General features: G+C 42.9%; 2 protein-coding genes across 5 annotated transcripts in view; both read right to left on the bottom strand.

Annotated features, from left to right (window-relative positions):
* Window positions 1-1093: 1093 nt before the first annotated feature.
* On the bottom strand, window positions 1094-7079 carry LOC142085011 (pancreatic alpha-amylase). Its single transcript, XM_075156458.1, has 10 exons — window positions 6912-7079; window positions 6187-6333; window positions 5783-5980; window positions 3763-3993; window positions 2720-2853; window positions 2510-2632; window positions 2297-2396; window positions 1964-2085; window positions 1731-1856; window positions 1094-1413 (listed from the first exon to the last, which is right to left on the bottom strand). The coding sequence occupies exons 1-10, from the start codon at window positions 7077-7079 to the stop codon at window positions 1224-1226; spliced, it is 1539 nt and encodes a 512-aa protein (XP_075012559.1). The 3' UTR covers window positions 1094-1223.
* Window positions 1094-17917, bottom strand: part of LOC142085009 (pancreatic alpha-amylase-like) — a 23232-nt gene continuing 6408 nt past the window's right edge. For 3 of the 4 annotated variants that reach the window (XM_075156456.1, XM_075156455.1, XM_075156457.1), the window contains exons 3-11: window positions 16988-17134; window positions 16497-16694; window positions 14906-15136; window positions 13862-13995; window positions 13652-13774; window positions 13439-13538; window positions 13106-13227; window positions 12873-12998; window positions 12236-12555 (exon numbers count right to left, since the gene is read on the bottom strand). In XM_075156456.1, the coding sequence (XP_075012557.1) occupies window positions 12366-12555; window positions 12873-12998; window positions 13106-13227; window positions 13439-13538; window positions 13652-13774; window positions 13862-13995; window positions 14906-15136; window positions 16497-16694; window positions 16988-17134 (1371 nt within the window). In that variant the 3' untranslated portion in view covers window positions 12236-12365. Of the gene's footprint in view, window positions 1414-1730; window positions 1857-1963; window positions 2086-2509; window positions 2633-2719; window positions 2854-3762; window positions 3994-5353; window positions 5409-5782; window positions 5981-6186; window positions 6334-6911; window positions 7128-12235; window positions 12556-12872; window positions 12999-13105; window positions 13228-13438; window positions 13539-13651; window positions 13775-13861; window positions 13996-14905; window positions 15137-16496; window positions 16695-16987; window positions 17135-17917 lie in introns of those variants that run through there. The other variant, XR_012674521.1, reaches the window with a different exon arrangement.

Here is a 17917-nt window from a genome sequence, read left to right as displayed (position 1 = left end):
CAATGGCTATCAACGTCCTGCCACACGGGTCTCCCAATCTTTGACACCGCTCCAGTGAGCAGATCCAGGGGCTGCGTTTTGCCAGCAGGACCCTTCTCCTCAGCAAGGCGGTGCTGGCCACAGTGAGCAAGGGAGACAGACGGTAGGTCCAGCCTCTGGGCCAGGGACACTACCCGGCCCCTTCCTCCCACACCATGATGGCCTTGCCAGACACTCCGAGCCCTTGGGCACGCTGAGAGCCAATATCCGCCCCCAACACCCGTGCACTCTCTCTCCTGCCACAAAAGGGAAACAGCCCTTAAAAGTACACTGACCTCAAAAATAATAAATCTGGGCATTCCTCTTCCATTTGCCCATCCGGACTGCGTCGCAACAAGTACTTTTGGCCAAGCAGACATTCTGACTTAAAGCAAGGGCTGCACTCTCACATTTACCTCGGCATTTTCTCACGACTGACAACGAAATTGGGAGAGCCGCCAAATCTGTGCTGCATCTGTGTAATTCTCTGAGATACTACAGAATAAGCGAGCCTCGTGCACCACGGAGACAAGAATATGCCGTGCTTCAGCCACTGTCACGAGGTCTAAGCGATGCTTGGACATACAGCTCGCTTCTCAGACACCTTCGGAACAGCCACAGTGAACGTTCGTTTGCAGCAAGCCACTGGGGCTAACGATGGAAGACCTGTGTTTTTGATCTGTGACTGACTGTGAACCAGGCAACCTGCTGGCTTGACTGATGTCATGGGCTGGAATAATTGATTGGCACGGCCCAGCTTCCTCTGCTGACCCAGACCCCAGGTTTGGTTTGTTCAAGAAACGGATAAACTGTCTGCGTGCGTAGGCACCGCTCCTAGCTGACTGCCCACAATGTGGCTGCTCTGGGATACAGATGTGTGTGTATGTATCGGCCTTGGAAATACTGCATTTTAACTTACCCAGGTGTTGGTTTGGGGTTTTCTTATTCGTTTTATTTTCTCCCGTGTTTCTGTGATGTGGGAAATGGAGTGCTGCGTTGCCTTAAAGCCCACCACCGCATTGCCGCTAGTTATGACGTGTTAAAGTTACAATCCAATTCACTAAGGGGAAAAGCATTACTTTTCCATTTGATTGCCATTTATTATTCACTAGTTACAGAGAATCACTCATGCTCGAATACCAGGGAATCACATATGGGGGAAACAGTAATGCGCAGACCAAACGGAGAAGGACATTTCTCCTGAGTTATAACTTGGCATTAACGTGAATTGCAACAAATGGATCTTCAGCATTGTTACTAATCTGGAAATCAGCCATTCCATCACCAGAAACATACACCTGTTTTCCAGTACATTTGTTGCCCTCCTTTTGTCCAGAAATAACATCACAGTAGGTACCAGCAGGCAGTCCAGTTTGCAAATGGACGTTCATATTCCTATGTGAAAATAAGTGAACGCTATTTATCCGTTGTTTTCAAAACAGGTATTTCAAACTGCGTATAGGATTTTTGAACCTGATGCTACTCCCTTACTTTGAAGGGCAATGTGAAGTGTGAGCTTTCTGATCCTATCCCTGCTTCGCTCCCTACGCTCCCATTTTGGCTCTCTAGACCTGGCATGCAACCAGATGACTCCAGCTCAGGCCGTAGTGATCGCTCTCGTCAGGAGAAGAGGACATTCCCCTTCCCATCAGTATTGCTGATGAGGGGTGCTATGCTTCTCCCTGGGGACACGGTCTCTCCCACTGACTTACCAGTCGTCATTATTGAAAACGATGAAGCCTTTATTACCACGGCCAAAAGCTACTTGGTTGCTGCCGTTGTCCCACCAGTTGGAGAAAGGCTGACCGTCTACCACATTACGGAAGATAACCATGTTCCTGAAAATGCAAGGAACAGCTGTCACTGTGGCTGCAAGAGCTCTAAAACCATGAGGAACATGAAGCAAAAGCAACCGCTTTTACTTATTTTTCCTCCAGTGTCCTACTTTATTTGACGCCAGCGATGTTCACAAACCCAGTCGTTGCCACAGGTAGTGTCTGCATTGATTGTAACAGGCTTTGTTGATCCATCCGAGTTACTTGGTGGTCCAATCCAGTCATTGACGTCCTGTAATTAAAAAGAGAAGTTTAAAACTTCTTGCTGAAAAGGCAGAGAGCCGATGTGGAGAGAAAAGCTAGATGGAGCATCAAATTTCCACCTGCTAGATTCAACATGGGACAGAGAAATCACTTAACAAATTTAAATGCGCTGGACAGTTTCTCTGGCACTGTTCTGGTCCTTATTCACCGCGATTTTATCTTGTGCATTACGAGCTTACCCGTCCATTTACAAAAGATCTTGGCCAGCGAAAACTTGACATCACACGTGTGAACCCATATGGATGAGCAAGCATGAAACCAACTGCCATTTTATAAAGCCTGTTCGTTAGACAAAAAAAGTAATGAGACGTGGAAAGAGAAACCGTGCCAGGGAACCGATAGACAAACAAGCAAAAGGAAGAAGCATCACCCAGAGAAGAGCAAGCCCTTACCTGGGGTCCCAGAAGGTTAAAATGGAAGCTCCACCGGCCCCGTGGCCCCGCTGGTTGTCGTGATTATCCACAAAGACCAGGGCTCTGTCGGAAGGCACAAAGCCCCAGCCTTCTCCCCAGTTCCTAGCCAAAAACACAAAGACTTGAAGCTACCTTGTCAGCTGGCACATCCAGCATATCCCGAGTAAGTCACGGGATGTTCATCCTTACTTTAAGTAGGCCATCTTTTCTCCGTTCCACTTGCGGATCACTGTCCCCAGTTTTGCCCCGTATTTGAATTCTGTCACTCGGCCATTTCCAAAGTAGTCACTGCCTTTGATCGGCTCTCCGCCCAAGTCAATTACCTGGTACAGGAAAGAGAGAGCATTCCTTTCTACTTAAAAAAACAAACAAGTAAAAGGCATTGCCCTAGGCATTGTTTTTATGAAGAAGCACTGCTTGAGCTAAGTATATTATTTGGCTGACTCGCAAAATCGTATTTAAAGCTATTTTCTTCATTTTATCTCAGCCTAGCTGTGAATTTGTTTTCCATCTCCATCCTAAGTCTCCTTACCCTGATTAATCGCTACCGCATAATTAAGGCTTGGGCCATACCAACTTTATATTTACTCTAGTCACCAGTGCCTCTGCTTCCAGCACGTGGGCAACCTCATTTCACTATGTAGCTAAAGAACGTTTCGCTATTTGCCCTAGACCTTGCAGGCAACATACTGATTTAATAAAACGTGTCTAGCAACTTTAGCTTCTGCTGACTGAAACCAACAATTACCTGCTTCTGAGGTCTTGTTAGGGTTTGTTACTCAAACGTAAAACACAAATTCAGAACGTCAAGTAACACTGGTTATGCCATTGGAAAACAAGGTTTCAGAGCGTAACCACCATTTATATCTTCCGTTGCAATTTATTATCCAGAATTTGAAATTCAGGGAGTGAAATCTCTTTTTTAAGCCCATAGAATTTTTACACTAACTTCGATGCAATAAATTTCATCTCAAGTGAAATTTCCAGGTTACCTAGTTCCAGAAGGTCCAAACAGCTGGGGTGTTTTGCATGCCAATGACCATTTGCGGGCAGATTAGATATTTGTAAGTTATGGTTATTAGATCTCGATGACGATTTCTATAGATCTTGAGTCTGAAAGCTGCTCGGGCACAGCTCAAGCAAAGCATCGCTTCCAGTGTGGGACTGAGTCTGTACTGTGCCTGCAAGAAATATGTTTTTCAAGTACAATTAAAAAAAAAAAAAAAGATTACCTCCTGGTAAATGAAAGGTTTAGTTCCTGCAGAAAACCATTTAGTATTTAGATCCTTCAGCTTGTCTAAAATCGCCTTCACATCTCCAGGCCACATGTGCTTGGCAGCATCAATCCGGAAGCCTGCTACGCCAATATCAATGAGGTAGTTCATGTACTCAGCAACTTTTGAGCGTACATAGTCCTTCTCCAAGGCCAGATCAAGAAGGCTAACCAAGCGGCAGTCTCGCACCTATATAAAAATTCTGAAATGAAACATTTTTCACCTAATAAACTAAATGCAGTGTTCTACGTACATTTTCAATTTTGTTATCTACATTACAATGCTAAAATAAAACCTTCACGAGCCACTATTCAACACACATATCTTTGCCTTGGACAGTTATCTTGGACAGTCATTTACACAGAAGGAGCGTTAAGAAGTCTGCACACACCCAGCTTACACAGCTGTAGGTGCTGAAGCATTATAACAGAGAGTCAAACCATTAAATCTAGAATCGACTTCTTAATGCACGTATAGGGCAAAAATATGATAATTTATTTTTACTCCGGTGTACTAAGGAACAGATTCATTACTATTTCAAGTGCACTCAATTATTCTCTGATGGAGGAAAGATTTCTAGAAATCATATTTCCAAATCTTTTAAAAACCTGGAGTTATTATAGCCTTACGAAACATTAAACTCTTGTTTTCTGTCCCCTTTTTGCCTTTGTTTCCTGTAAATAGAAAACGATGGGCATCGATTTTCATCAAAAGAATACTTTGAACATACACTGAATATACCAAAATGTTTTTTCTTAATAACTCTTATGAAGGGTTTCCATGGCTATGCACATCTGCCCAGAGAGAGCAAGGTGCATCAGCCTGTGTTGCAAACTGCACTAAAGAAGTGGCTATAAAGATGCTCCTTTAGAACTGCTCAAGAATTCAGGGACCTTTAAAGTCTCCCCTTCTTCTGCCATTTCTCCAAAACCCCTCTCCCCTCAACTTAGATTCAGGAAAGATCAAATGCATTTGAAAGGCGTAAGACATTTTTCAAGGAAGATAGGTATTCATCTTTATAAAATAATTTTTCATTCTGTGGTAGTTGTAAAGTCCTGACCTCGTAATCTGATAGAGAGGAACAGACAGACTCCTAGGAAGAGAAATCTCTAAACAGACGGTTGAGTCTCAAGATTTTAGCATTACTGTTTTTCTTTATGAAATCCTAATCTCTCTCTTCCAAAATTGAGACCAAAGAAAACTTCCAAATTACAATAAAAGGCAAAAAATAACTCTTACTTTTCTTTTTAAACACAAAAAAACCACACAAGATAATCCCTAAATAGGTTTTAGGAGCTTTAAAACTGTCTTTATAAAGTACCTAAGCACATTTGTCTAAATCTGAAATTGAGCCATTGGCTCAAGTAGAGCTATCCCGTTAAGAAGTGGTGTTCCTGACAGCAACGCTAACCTCTATTATCAATTTGGATTGTTTTCCATGAGGGGTTTTGTTTTGTTTTTAAAAAATGTCTGACAGTAAAGGGGAGCAAAAAAACCACAGCCCAGGAACGGATGTACATGAAAAATATATTTATAGTTCTAGGTTTACCTGAGATATATCATGATAATTCTCAATGTCTCACTCTCAATGCCACACATTCCATCTACAAAAAAAGAATAAGTCGCTCAACCAGGGTACCACCTTGCACTGCTGTCAATTTTCCAAGGGGGGTCCTTATCAAGATCAGCTGAGTTTAAAGCTATAAGAAAGAGCTCACCGGCTGAGCTGTGTACACTGGGCTCAGTTCAGGAGCAAACTCCTGCACATGCCCACATGAGACACGTGGGGAGGGTTCTTGATTTCTCAGTACTTAGAGTGCCTTTCCTGTACTTATGGTCACTACTTCATTCACTTGTCAGGTTACTAAGCACAAGTTTTGTGAGAAACTACTCCCTTTGTTTGGCCTTACTGTAATGTTTACACAACAGGTTAAAAAAAAAAGGAAAAAGATTTCAAACTTTTGCCAGAGAAAGTTACCTGATACATATCACCATAATTTTCAATTTCTCCACTTCCAGTTCGACATTTGCCATCATTGAAATCCCAGCCAGAGTATGGCACGGCTGGAAAATCTCTGTTCCCAGCATTAAAATAGCTTCCACAGGTAGAATGGGTGCCTGAGCCACCCGCAGCCCCACACATGTGGTTGACAACAGCATCCACATAAATATGAACCTGGAAAAGCAGTAAGTGCATTTCAGTATCTTTTGTAATGATGGTGAAGTGATAGCCAGAGCTTTACCACATCCCAGTTAATTTGATCTTTTTTTCCCCTTCAATTTATTCTCAGTTTATGCCTCCTTTGAGGACAGCAGTAGTAACTTCCCTCAGCTGAAACAGCACTTCTTGCCGTATCAGATACAGATTTTCAAGGCACTTACTCCAGCGTTGTTGCACCTGGTCACCATGTCTCTGAATTCATTTTCGTTTCCTGATCGAGTGCAGAGCTTGTAGCTGATGGGCTGGTATCTTTCCCACCAGGGTCTGTTCGGGTTAGTAATGACAATATTTTCATTTGGAGGTGAAACCTGCAGGTGAAATTATGTACTTTGATAAGAAAACAATTGGTTTTATTTCAATGTTTTAAGGGCAAAATCTGCGCTCGGCACCTCTGCCCTCAGGCAGCGCCCAACCCGGTCTCTCTCTCCCACAGCATATGCTCAGGTCTGTGAGATGTCCATCTTGTAGACTGGCAAGAAAGACATTTTCTTTTGTTCCTGTGGGCTGCCCAGGTCCAGCACGGGCCTGCTTTCAAGGACACGCACATGGGAGGGCTGAAGCCACAGGAATTATTTTTACCTGGAACAGTGACATCCTTAGAAAAGCCAAAACTCAATGCTTATGCACTTCCCTCAGAACAAGGTAAAGAGGAAAACTTAACGTTTCAGAGGAAAGCGTGCCCCTTTGTAACTGATCTGCTAGAGATACAGTATCGTTCATTGGCCGTGCAGGATCTAGGGTTGCATCTGACAGCAGTTACTACTTCCATCCCCCTCTTTCCAACACCAGAGTTACTTGGACCTGGCTGTCTCCGATTCAAGTATTTTGATTTATTAATTGAATGCTACAATACCATTTTCCTACCTACTCACAGGAAACAACTTACCTGAACTCCTCCAAATCCATTAGGAGCTAAATAACGTTCACACTCAAGAGCAATATCGGCCCAGCGCCATTCAAAGAGATGTACAATAGATGTCCTCCCAGCCTGAGTGTTGGGGTTGTACTGCCCGCAGCAAAACCCTACAGCTGCGAGCAGGAGGAGGACTTGCATGATGCCTTCAGTATAAGGCTGTGGTCTCTCCACTGGCAATTTATACTCCTGCAAGATGACAAAGTTCCTATTGCAGCTGTCAAAATTCACTCAGATCAATGCTATCAGTTATTATTTGGCTAGCTAGCTCGATATCATTCTTCTGATTTGTTTTTTCCTGGATTGCCCAACAACTGAAGATAAAATACCTTTTCACAATGATTATACATTATCATAAACCAAGCGGTCTGTGAACAGTGCACCTAAGTTCAGAATTGTACTCTTTCCTATCATGTAAACAAAGATATTTTTGATAAAGTATTCCAAAACAACACATAACCCGCAAAGGGGGCTCTGGAAGGCAAAAGGAAAAGGAGGTGATTAAAAGACAACTGGAAATCTAACAGCTCTAGGAGAATCAATGTGTTTGCCAGCATTCAGAGGCGTCTAGCTCTCAGGATTGGTCTGAGCTCAAACCAAGGTACCTGATCAGCCACTCTCAGTCAGTAACAGATGTACCACACCACACGTCATGGGTCTTCACCAGGTGAATCACACTGGTAACTGGAAACTGACCCCTTTTCATGCCTGAAGTTTTTCTAGCCTCATTGTCCAGTCCCTGCTAGGAACTGTTCCTGGTTTTCCTCATACGGTCATGCAGAGCAACTGTTGATCTACCTGACTGAAAGTGATCAGAGCTGCAAGTGTTTTCCTCTCCAACAGAGACTCTGCATAAGGTTTCATCTTACTTTAAATGGCCAATGATTCATCTGAGTCAAGGAAGGAGACCCAAAATCAGATGATCAGTAAAGTGATACTACAGATGAATTTTAGCTGCCCGACACAAAACTGAATTTGAAAGCGTGGAGTCATGCCAATGATAAAACAATACTCTCAGAGAATACGAAGACCAGAAAATCGCTGACATTTGATGAATATCTGTGAGAAAAAGAAAAAGGCCACAAAATGGCACACCCACTCCAAGAGAAAAAAAACCTCAGTGCACTTTGTACCTGAACTGCCTCTACTATGTTCCTTCTGAAACTAGCCATGCCATTGAATATGTCACATGCATCCTTCTCTTTCCCAGAATTTGTCTTCAAGGACAAAATGTAGAAGCAGGTCCCATTTGTCCACCTGTTCATTTTCATATCACAGACCTTATCAAAGGTCTCTTTTTCCACTACAACAATGAAATAGAAAATTACTGCGAATGACCTTGCCTACTCGCTAACAGCAAAGAACCAGTGAGATGATTGCACCTTGTGATTACCAATTCAGTGAGCACAGCCCCCGCCATTCCTCAATATTACTGAGAGCAACCAAATGTGCCCGAGGTTAATTTTTACACCACCATTCCCTGTGCAGTTCCATTGATGTGATGGCATGTCACTGCATAACATTCAGTTTCCAATGACATGCGTTTTCCACTGAAATACACTGCTATCAGCCAAGGAGAGTAAGGACCCACCCTTGACAGCCCGACGCAATGGATGGCCAACCCACTGGCAAGGGGACTGGGAGCCCTGACGTGACAGGCTATTCAGCAGCTCAAGCTGAACAGGCTGCAGTATTTTAGCATGCTGAGGAAATGCATGAGGGCAGGAAAGAAGGTGGCCATCCAGCATGGACCATTTATGAGTCTTCCTGAAGTATAACACCAAGTAGAAAGTATTTAATGCAGTTTCAAACATAGCATCACTTTTGGTATGGTAAAAACATCAGGTGCCTAACAAATTGTCTGTGATTTTCAGGGGAGTTTTAGGGGAGTTGAAGCTTTGGGCAGACGAGACATTGGAGGTGTTTGGCTTTGTTTTGAAATCCTGTGTTTTAATCCACTTGATTCCCCCAGTATCATTGGAAACCTGGTTGTGATGAACTGGAGGATGCGGGTTCTAGACATTGAAATGAGACCATCTTATTTGCAAAATTTTACACTGCAAAACTAAAAAAGCAGGCCTGCTCTTATATGTCCCTATGTGGTCATAGCACAGCTCTAACAATTGAAAGCACAATTGATACTATGCTGCAAGGGCAGCGTTTTCCCAATACACTGCTGCAGTGTCAATGCGTACACAAGACCTACCAGCATGTGACTGACCAATAAACCCCTCCAAAGCAAGAAGGCTCAGAGGAGAGAGGCAAGAGTGACTTGCCCATGAAGCTCAGGGAATAATGCAGGCTGTAACTGTCCACAGGTATTGCAAAGAATGCTGACTTTATCTCAACACCAAGAGGGCTGGAGGGTGACCTTTATTTGAGATAAACAGCTATGTCAGTTGAGTGCATCAGCTGGCAGTGTAACTGAGTTAACTAAAAGAGTGTGAATGTCTCCCTGGTTTAGCCAGACCAGCATGGGGAGGACACATGGCTCAGCACAACAGAGATTATAAAAAATAAACAACTAACAAGGAGTAAATAAACAACTAAAAAGGAGTAGGGAGGTGATTGTGCCCCTGTACTCAGCACTGGTGAGGCCGCACCTCGAATACTGTGTTCAGTTTTGGGCCCCTCACTACGAGAAGGACATGGAGGTGCTGGAGCGTGTCCAGAGAAGGGCAACGAAGCTGGTGAAGGGCCTGGAGCACAAGTCTGATGAGGAGCGGTTGAGGGAACTGGGGTTGTTTAGCCTGGAGAAGAGGAGGCTGAGGGGAGACCTCATCGCACTCTACAACTACCTGAAAGGAGGTTGTAGTGAGGTGGGTGTTGGTCTCTTCTCCCAAGTAACAAGTGACAGGACGAGAGGAAATGGCCTCAAGTTGCGCCAAGGGAGGTTTAGATTGGACATTAGGAAAAATTTCTTTACTGAAAGAGTGGTCAGGCCTTGGAACAGGCTGCCCAGGGAAGTGGTTGAGTCACCATCCCTGGAAGTATTTAAAAGACGTGTAGATGAGGCGCTTAGGGACATGGTTTAGCGGGCATGGTGGTGTTATGTTGACGGTAGGACTCGATGATCTTAGAGGTCTTTTCCAACCTTAATGATTCTATGAAAAGATTTTCAAAGATAGCAATGGGCTTTAGCTGGTTTCAACCCACATATTCCTTTCCAGTGACTGGGGTCGCCCAGCATCCTGATGGTAAGTGTATTATAGACATCAGTAACGGAGATCATGTCCATATTGTGATTGAACTGTATATTGCAATTGTTGTAATTTGCTAAGTGTAACTTACATTTGTATTGTGATTTCGATATATTTTGTACCACTCTGCTAGAAAAAGTATCTATCATCAATTATCTTCAAATAAGTAAATTTGTTATTAAACATTATACCCTCCACATGTAGAATATCTAAAAGAAGCTGGTCAGAGAGTATTGGACTCTAACACAGTCAGAGCAATCTCAATGCAGTTGTCCGCCTCGCTGCTATTTAGCTTGATCAAATGAATAATCAATATTGTTGTGCTTTGTCATAACAATGGCTTGAAGGATATGAAAAGGTGGTTAAGTGTGCTTGTGTATTAAATGCAGCATTCAACCATTCCCAGACAGGTTATTAAAAACAACATAAAAGACTAAGGGAGATGACACTTTTTAAGATGCTCAGTTAGAGATATTAGACTTGAATTATCATCTTTAAAAAAAAGAACATGTCTACATTTATTGCTACTCACCAGACAGGTGAGTATCATAACATGCTACAAAGTTGAGATTGTCCTCCTCTCAGGAAAGAAACAGTTCCCAGTTCTCAACTTTCAGTGGTATCTGCCATAGCAAGTCCACTGCAAATCCCAGGAAGGGTGGCAAACAGTGGTTTCAGAGAAGCAGAGAAAGAGCCAGTACAAGAAAAGATTAAGCTGTCAAAGCTGTAGGACCTAAAAAATCACGCCAGTTTCCACAGCAGAGATATATTCATCATCTTGATTGTAAGTTTTCAGCTGCCAGGATACTGCCACTATCACACACTACATGAGATGTTATGCTTTTAAACCAGCTTTCCTGAAAATTGACTTCAGGGATGTTTGAGCACAACATGGATGTGAATCCATCCCTTTGCCACCCGTTTGCACAAACAAGTGGAGACAGTCTGTTTCAAAGGGGCAGGAGGGCTCTCTGACCTGACCCTGGGGGCAAACGACAGGTTTGCAATGGCTATCAACGTCCTGCCACACGGGTCTCCCAATCTTTGACACCGCTCCAGTGAGCAGATCCAGGGGCTGCATTTTGCCAGCAGGACCCTTCTCCTCAGCAAGGCGGTGCTGGCCACAGTGAGCAAGGGAGACAGACGGTAGGTCCAGCCTCTGGGCCAGGGACACTACCCGGCCCCTTCCTCCCACACCATGATGGCCTTGCCAGACACTCCGAGCCCTTGGGCACGCTGAGAGCCAATATCCGCCCCCAACACCCGTGCACTCTCTCTCCTGCCACAAAAGGGAAACAGCCCTTAAAAGTACACTGACCTCAAAAATAATAAATCTGGGCATTCCTCTTCCATTTGCCCATCCGGACTGCGTCGCAACAAGTACTTTTGGCCAAGCAGACATTCTGACTTAAAGCAAGGGCTGCACTCTCACATTTACCTCGGCATTTTCTCACGACTGACAACGAAATTGGGAGAGCCGCCAAATCTGTGCTGCATCTGTGTAATTCTCTGAGATACTACAGAATAAGCGAGCCTCGTGCACCACGGAGACAAGAATATGCCGTGCTTCAGCCACTGTCACGAGGTCTAAGCGATGCTTGGACATACAGCTCGCTTCTCAGACACCTTCGGAACAGCCACAGTGAACGTTCGTTTGCAGCAAGCCACTGGGGCTAACGATGGAAGACCTGTGTTTTTGATCTGTGACTGACTGTGAACCAGGCAACCTGCTGGCTTGACTGATGTCATGGGCTGGAATAATTGATTGGCACGGCCCAGCTTCCTCTGCTGACCCAGACCCCAGGTTTGGTTTGTTCAAGAAACGGATAAACTGTCTGCGTGCGTAGGCACCGCTCCTAGCTGACTGCCCACAATGTGGCTGCTCTGGGATACAGATGTGTGTGTATGTATCGGCCTTGGAAATACTGCATTTTAACTTACCCAGGTGTTGGTTTGGGGTTTTCTTATTCGTTTTATTTTCTCCCGTGTTTCTGTGATGTGGGAAATGGAGTGCTGCGTTGCCTTAAAGCCCACCACCGCATTGCCGCTAGTTATGACGTGTTAAAGTTACAATCCAATTCACTAAGGGGAAAAGCATTACTTTTCCATTTGATTGCCATTTATTATTCACTAGTTACAGAGAATCACTCATGCTCGAATACCAGGGAATCACATATGGGGGAAACAGTAATGCGCAGACCAAACGGAGAAGGACATTTCTCCTGAGTTATAACTTGGCATTAACGTGAATTGCAACAAATGGATCTTCAGCATTGTTACTAATCTGGAAATCAGCCATTCCATCACCAGAAACATACACCTGTTTTCCAGTACATTTGTTGCCCTCCTTTTGTCCAGAAATAACATCACAGTAGGTACCAGCAGGCAGTCCAGTTTGCAAATGGACGTTCATATTCCTATGTGAAAATAAGTGAACGCTATTTATCCGTTGTTTTCAAAACAGGTATTTCAAACTGCGTATAGGATTTTTGAACCTGATGCTACTCCCTTACTTTGAAGGGCAATGTGAAGTGTGAGCTTTCTGATCCTATCCCTGCTTCGCTCCCTACACTCCCATTTTGGCTCTCTAGACCTGGCATGCAACCAGATGACTCCAGCTCAGGCCGTAGTGATCGCTCTCGTCAGGAGAAGAGGACATTCCCCTTCCCATCAGTATTGCTGATGAGGGGTGCTATGCTTCTCCCTGGGGACACGGTCTCTCCCACTGACTTACCAGTCGTCATTATTGAAAACGATGAAGCCTTTATTACCACGGCCAAAAGCTACTTGGTTGCTGCCGTTGTCCCACCAGTTGGAGAAAGGCTGACCGTCTACCACATTACGGAAGATAACCATGTTCCTGAAAATGCAAGGAACAGCTGTCACTGTGGCTGCAAGAGCTCTAAAACCATGAGGAACATGAAGCAAAAGCAACCGCTTTTACTTATTTTTCCTCCAGTGTCCTACTTTATTTGACGCCAGCGATGTTCACAAACCCAGTCGTTGCCACAGGTAGTGTCTGCATTGATTGTAACAGGCTTTGTTGATCCATCCGAGTTACTTGGTGGTCCAATCCAGTCATTGACGTCCTGTAATTAAAAAGAGAAGTTTAAAACTTCTTGCTGAAAAGGCAGAGAGCCGATGTGGAGAGAAAAGCTAGATGGAGCATCAAATTTCCACCTGCTAGATTCAACATGGGACAGAGAAATCACTTAACAAATTTAAATGCGCTGGACAGTTTCTCTGGCACTGTTCTGGTCCTTATTCACCGCGATTTTATCTTGTGCATTACGAGCTTACCCGTCCATTTACAAAAGATCTTGGCCAGCGAAAACTTGACATCACACGTGTGAACCCATATGGATGAGCAAGCATGAAACCAACTGCCATTTTATAAAGCCTGTTCGTTAGACAAAAAAAGTAATGAGACGTGGAAAGAGAAACCGTGCCAGGGAACCGATAGACAAACAAGCAAAAGGAAGAAGCATCACCCAGAGAAGAGCAAGCCCTTACCTGGGGTCCCAGAAGGTTAAAATGGAAGCTCCACCGGCCCCGTGGCCCCGCTGGTTGTCGTGATTATCCACAAAGACCAGGGCTCTGTCGGAAGGCACAAAGCCCCAGCCTTCTCCCCAGTTCCTAGCCAAAAACACAAAGACTTGAAGCTACCTTGTCAGCTGGCACATCCAGCATATCCCGAGTAAGTCACGGGATGTTCATCCTTACTTTAAGTAGGCCATCTTTTCTCCGTTCCACTTGCGGATCACTGTCCCCAGTTTTGCCCCGTATTTGAATTCTGTCACTCGGCCATTTCCAAAGTAGTCACTGCCTTTGATCGGCTCTCCGCCCAAGTCAATTACCTGGTACAGGAAAGAGAGAGCATTCCTTTCTACTTAAAAAAACAAACAAGTAAAAGGCATTGCCCTAGGCATTGTTTTTATGAAGAAGCACTGCTTGAGCTAAGTATATTATTTGGCTGACTCGCAAAATCGTATTTAAAGCTATTTTCTTCATTTTATCTCAGCCTAGCTGTGAATTTGTTTTCCATCTCCATCCTAAGTCTCCTTACCCTGATTAATCGCTACCGCATAATTAAGGCTTGGGCCATACCAACTTTATATTTACTCTAGTCACCAGTGCCTCTGCTTCCAGCACGTGGGCAACCTCATTTCACTATGTAGCTAAAGAACGTTTCGCTATTTGCCCTAGACCTTGCAGGCAACATACTGATTTAATAAAACGTGTCTAGCAACTTTAGCTTCTGCTGACTGAAACCAACAATTACCTGCTTCTGAGGTCTTGTTAGGGTTTGTTACTCAAACGTAAAACACAAATTCAGAACGTCAAGTAACACTGGTTATGCCATTGGAAAACAAGGTTTCAGAGCGTAACCACCATTTATATCTTCCGTTGCAATTTATTATCCAGAATTTGAAATTCAGGGAGTGAAATCTCTTTTTTAAGCCCATAGAATTTTTACACTAACTTCGATGCAATAAATTTCATCTCAAGTGAAATTTCCAGGTTACCTAGTTCCAGAAGGTCCAAACAGCTGGGGTGTTTTGCATGCCAATGACCATTTGCGGGCAGATTAGATATTTGTAAGTTATGGTTATTAGATCTCGATGACGATTTCTATAGATCTTGAGTCTGAAAGCTGCTCGGGCACAGCTCAAGCAAAGCATCGCTTCCAGTGTGGGACTGAGTCTGTACTGTGCCTGCAAGAAATATGTTTTTCAAGTACAATTAAAAAAAAAAAAAAAAGATTACCTCCTGGTAAATGAAAGGTTTAGTTCCTGCAGAAAACCATTTAGTATTTAGATCCTTCAGCTTGTCTAAAATCGCCTTCACATCTCCAGGCCACATGTGCTTGGCAGCATCAATCCGGAAGCCTGCTACGCCAATATCAATGAGGTAGTTCATGTACTCAGCAACTTTTGAGCGTACATAGTCCTTCTCCAAGGCCAGATCAAGAAGGCTAACCAAGCGGCAGTCTCGCACCTATATAAAAATTCTGAAATGAAACATTTTTCACCTAATAAACTAAATGCAGTGTTCTACGTACATTTTCAATTTTGTTATCTACATTAAAATGCTAAAATAAAACCTTCACGAGCCACTATTCAACACACATATCTTTGCCTTGGACAGTTATCTTGGACAGTCATTTACACAGAAGGAGCGTTAAGAAGTCTGCACACACCCAGCTTACACAGCTGTAGGTGCTGAAGCATTATAACAGAGAGTCAAACCATTAAATCTAGAATCGACTTCTTAATGCACGTATAGGGCAAAAATATGATAATTTATTTTTACTCCGGTGTACTAAGGAACAGATTCATTACTATTTCAAGTGCACTCAATTATTCTCTGATGGAGGAAAGATTTCTAGAAATCATATTTCCAAATCCTTTAAAAACCTGGAGTTATTATAGCCTTACGAAACATTAAACTCTTGTTTTCTGTCCCCTTTTTGCCTTTGTTTCCTGTAAATAGAAAACGATGGGCATCGATTTTCATCAAAAGAATACTTTGAACATACACTGAATATACCAAAATGTTTTTTCTTAATAACTCTTATGAAGGGTTTCCATGGCTATGCACATCTGCCCAGAGAGAGCAAGGTGCATCAGCCTGTGTTGCAAACTGCACTAAAGAAGTGGCTATAAAGATGCTCCTTTAGAACTGCTCAAGAATTCAGGGACCTTTAAAGTCTCCCCTTCTTCTGCCATTTCTCCAAAACCCCTCTCCCCTCAACTTAGATTCAGGAAAGATCAAATGCATTTGAAAGGCGTAAGACATTTTTCAAGGAAGATAGGTATTCATCTTTATAAAATAATTTTTCATTCTGTGGTAGTTGTAAAGTCCTGACCTCGTAATCTGATAGAGAGGAACAGACAGACTCCTAGGAAGAGAAATCTCTAAACAGACGGTTGAGTCTCAAGATTTTAGCATTACTGTTTTTCTTTATGAAATCCTAATCTCTCTCTTCCAAAATTGAGACCAAAGAAAACTTCCAAATTACAATAAAAGGCAAAAAATAACTCTTACTTTTCTTTTTAAACACAAAAAAACCACACAAGATAATCCCTAAATAGGTTTTAGGAGCTTTAAAACTGTCTTTATAAAGTACCTAAGCACATTTGTCTAAATCTGAAATTGAGCCATTGGCTCAAGTAGAGCTATCCCGTTAAGAAGTGGTGTTCCTGACAGCAACGCTAACCTCTATTATCAATTTGGATTGTTTTCCATGAGGGGTTTTGTTTTGTTTTTAAAAAATGTCTGACAGTAAAGGGGAGCAAAAAAACCACAGCCCAGGAACGGATGTACATGAAAAATATATTTATAGTTCTAGGTTTACCTGAGATATATCATGATAATTCTCAATGTCTCCACTTCTAGATTTACATTTGCCATCATTAAAGTCCCAGCCAGAATATGGCACAGCTGGAAAATCTTTAGTCTTTGCATTGAAATAGCTTCCACAAGTAGCATGCTTGCCAGCACCAGCATTAGCTCCGCACATGTGGTTGATTACTGCATCCACATAAATATGTACCTAGAGAATAGTATTCACATTTCAATTTGAGAAAGCTACTTCCCACAGCACCAATAATTAACGTTCTCTCTCTCTTACCTCCTGCCCTATCCCCCTATTTCTGCTTGCTTGCAATTATTTAAAATATTTCTCTTTTATTAACATTTGGCAATGGTGATACAACGCGCATCTCAACCGATAGGCAGGAAAAAAACCCCGCATCTTCACTCTAGTGTTACCATGTCTTCCCTTCTAAATTATCGGTTGTCTATATTCTTTCATTGTTAACATCAGAAGGTTTTCAAAGCACTTACTCCAACATTGTTGCACCTGGTCACCATGTCTCTAAATTCAGTTTCATTTCCAGATCGTGTGCATAGCTTGTAGCTGACAGGCTGGTATCTTTCCCACCATGGTTGCCAGGAGTCAGTAATGATAACATTTTCATTTGGAGGTGAAATCTGTGAATAAGTTGGTGTCTCTTGGTAACAGGATACTGATAATGGTTTATTTGTTTGCCCAGTATTGTTAGAGAAAGAACATAAAAATAGAAGATCAGGTCCCTTTAATGGAAGACACTCACAATACGTAACCCATGGAGAGCCTCAGTATCCTCTTCTTCCACTGTAGTGGGTTGGAAATAAAAAACTTAGGCCTGGACCTTCAGTAGGTAGAAACATACTATAAGAATGATGTCCATGGACACAGTGTCCTAATTATCTTCATGAATGCAGGCCTCAAAGATCAAAAGAAGGGTCTGAAGGACTAGGTCAATAGAGAGAGCACAGAATCAGGAAGGAACTGACTGCAGAACAACTGACCTAACATCCTGCCCTTAAAATTGACCTGACTTCCCATTTTTGTAATGTTTTGGATAAAAGCGTTCTTGACATGAGACTTGTCACAGTTTCCAGATAAGCTATACCTCTTCCTTTTATAGACTCTTTCCAGGATACTTTTCAGGCAACAAACTTTTGCTGCTACCTCCAAGTCTCTGGGCATAACCACCTGATTGCATGTCTGCATCTGAAAAAATCTTTCTTTCTGAGAAAAGAAACTTTCTTTCTGTCAGAGCATGGATTAAAAAGATATCCAAGCCTATACCATAGTCTCAGAAATCAGTTTAAAATCAATCAGGCCTGTGTGCCTGATGTATTATTTGAAAATTATGGGAAAGTTCTCACTCAGGCCAACTTGCAAACTCCTGAGCTACAAGAGACAGGCAGAATTCTCTCACCAATTTT

This window comes from Calonectris borealis, chromosome 8 (genome assembly GCF_964195595.1).
Source record: "Calonectris borealis chromosome 8, bCalBor7.hap1.2, whole genome shotgun sequence".
In the NCBI taxonomy this organism is placed as follows: domain Eukaryota; kingdom Metazoa; phylum Chordata; class Aves; order Procellariiformes; family Procellariidae; genus Calonectris; species Calonectris borealis.
Note: the sequence above shows the minus strand (reverse complement) of the source record. Positions and strands in the feature narration are given on the sequence as shown.

Coding starts and splice junctions, on each gene's coding strand:
- LOC142085011 (XM_075156458.1), bottom strand. CDS start 7,079: ATGCAAGTCCTCCTCCTGCTCGCAGCTGTAGGGTTTTGCTGCGGGCAG. Junction 6,334..6,911: donor ATGGATTTGGAGGAGTTCAG/GTAAGTTGTTTC, acceptor TTTCACCTGCAG/GTTTCACCTCCAAATGAAAA. Junction 2,397..2,509: donor TTAACCTTCTGGGACCCCAG/GTAAGGGCTTGC, acceptor TCTAACGAACAG/GCTTTATAAAATGGCAGTTG.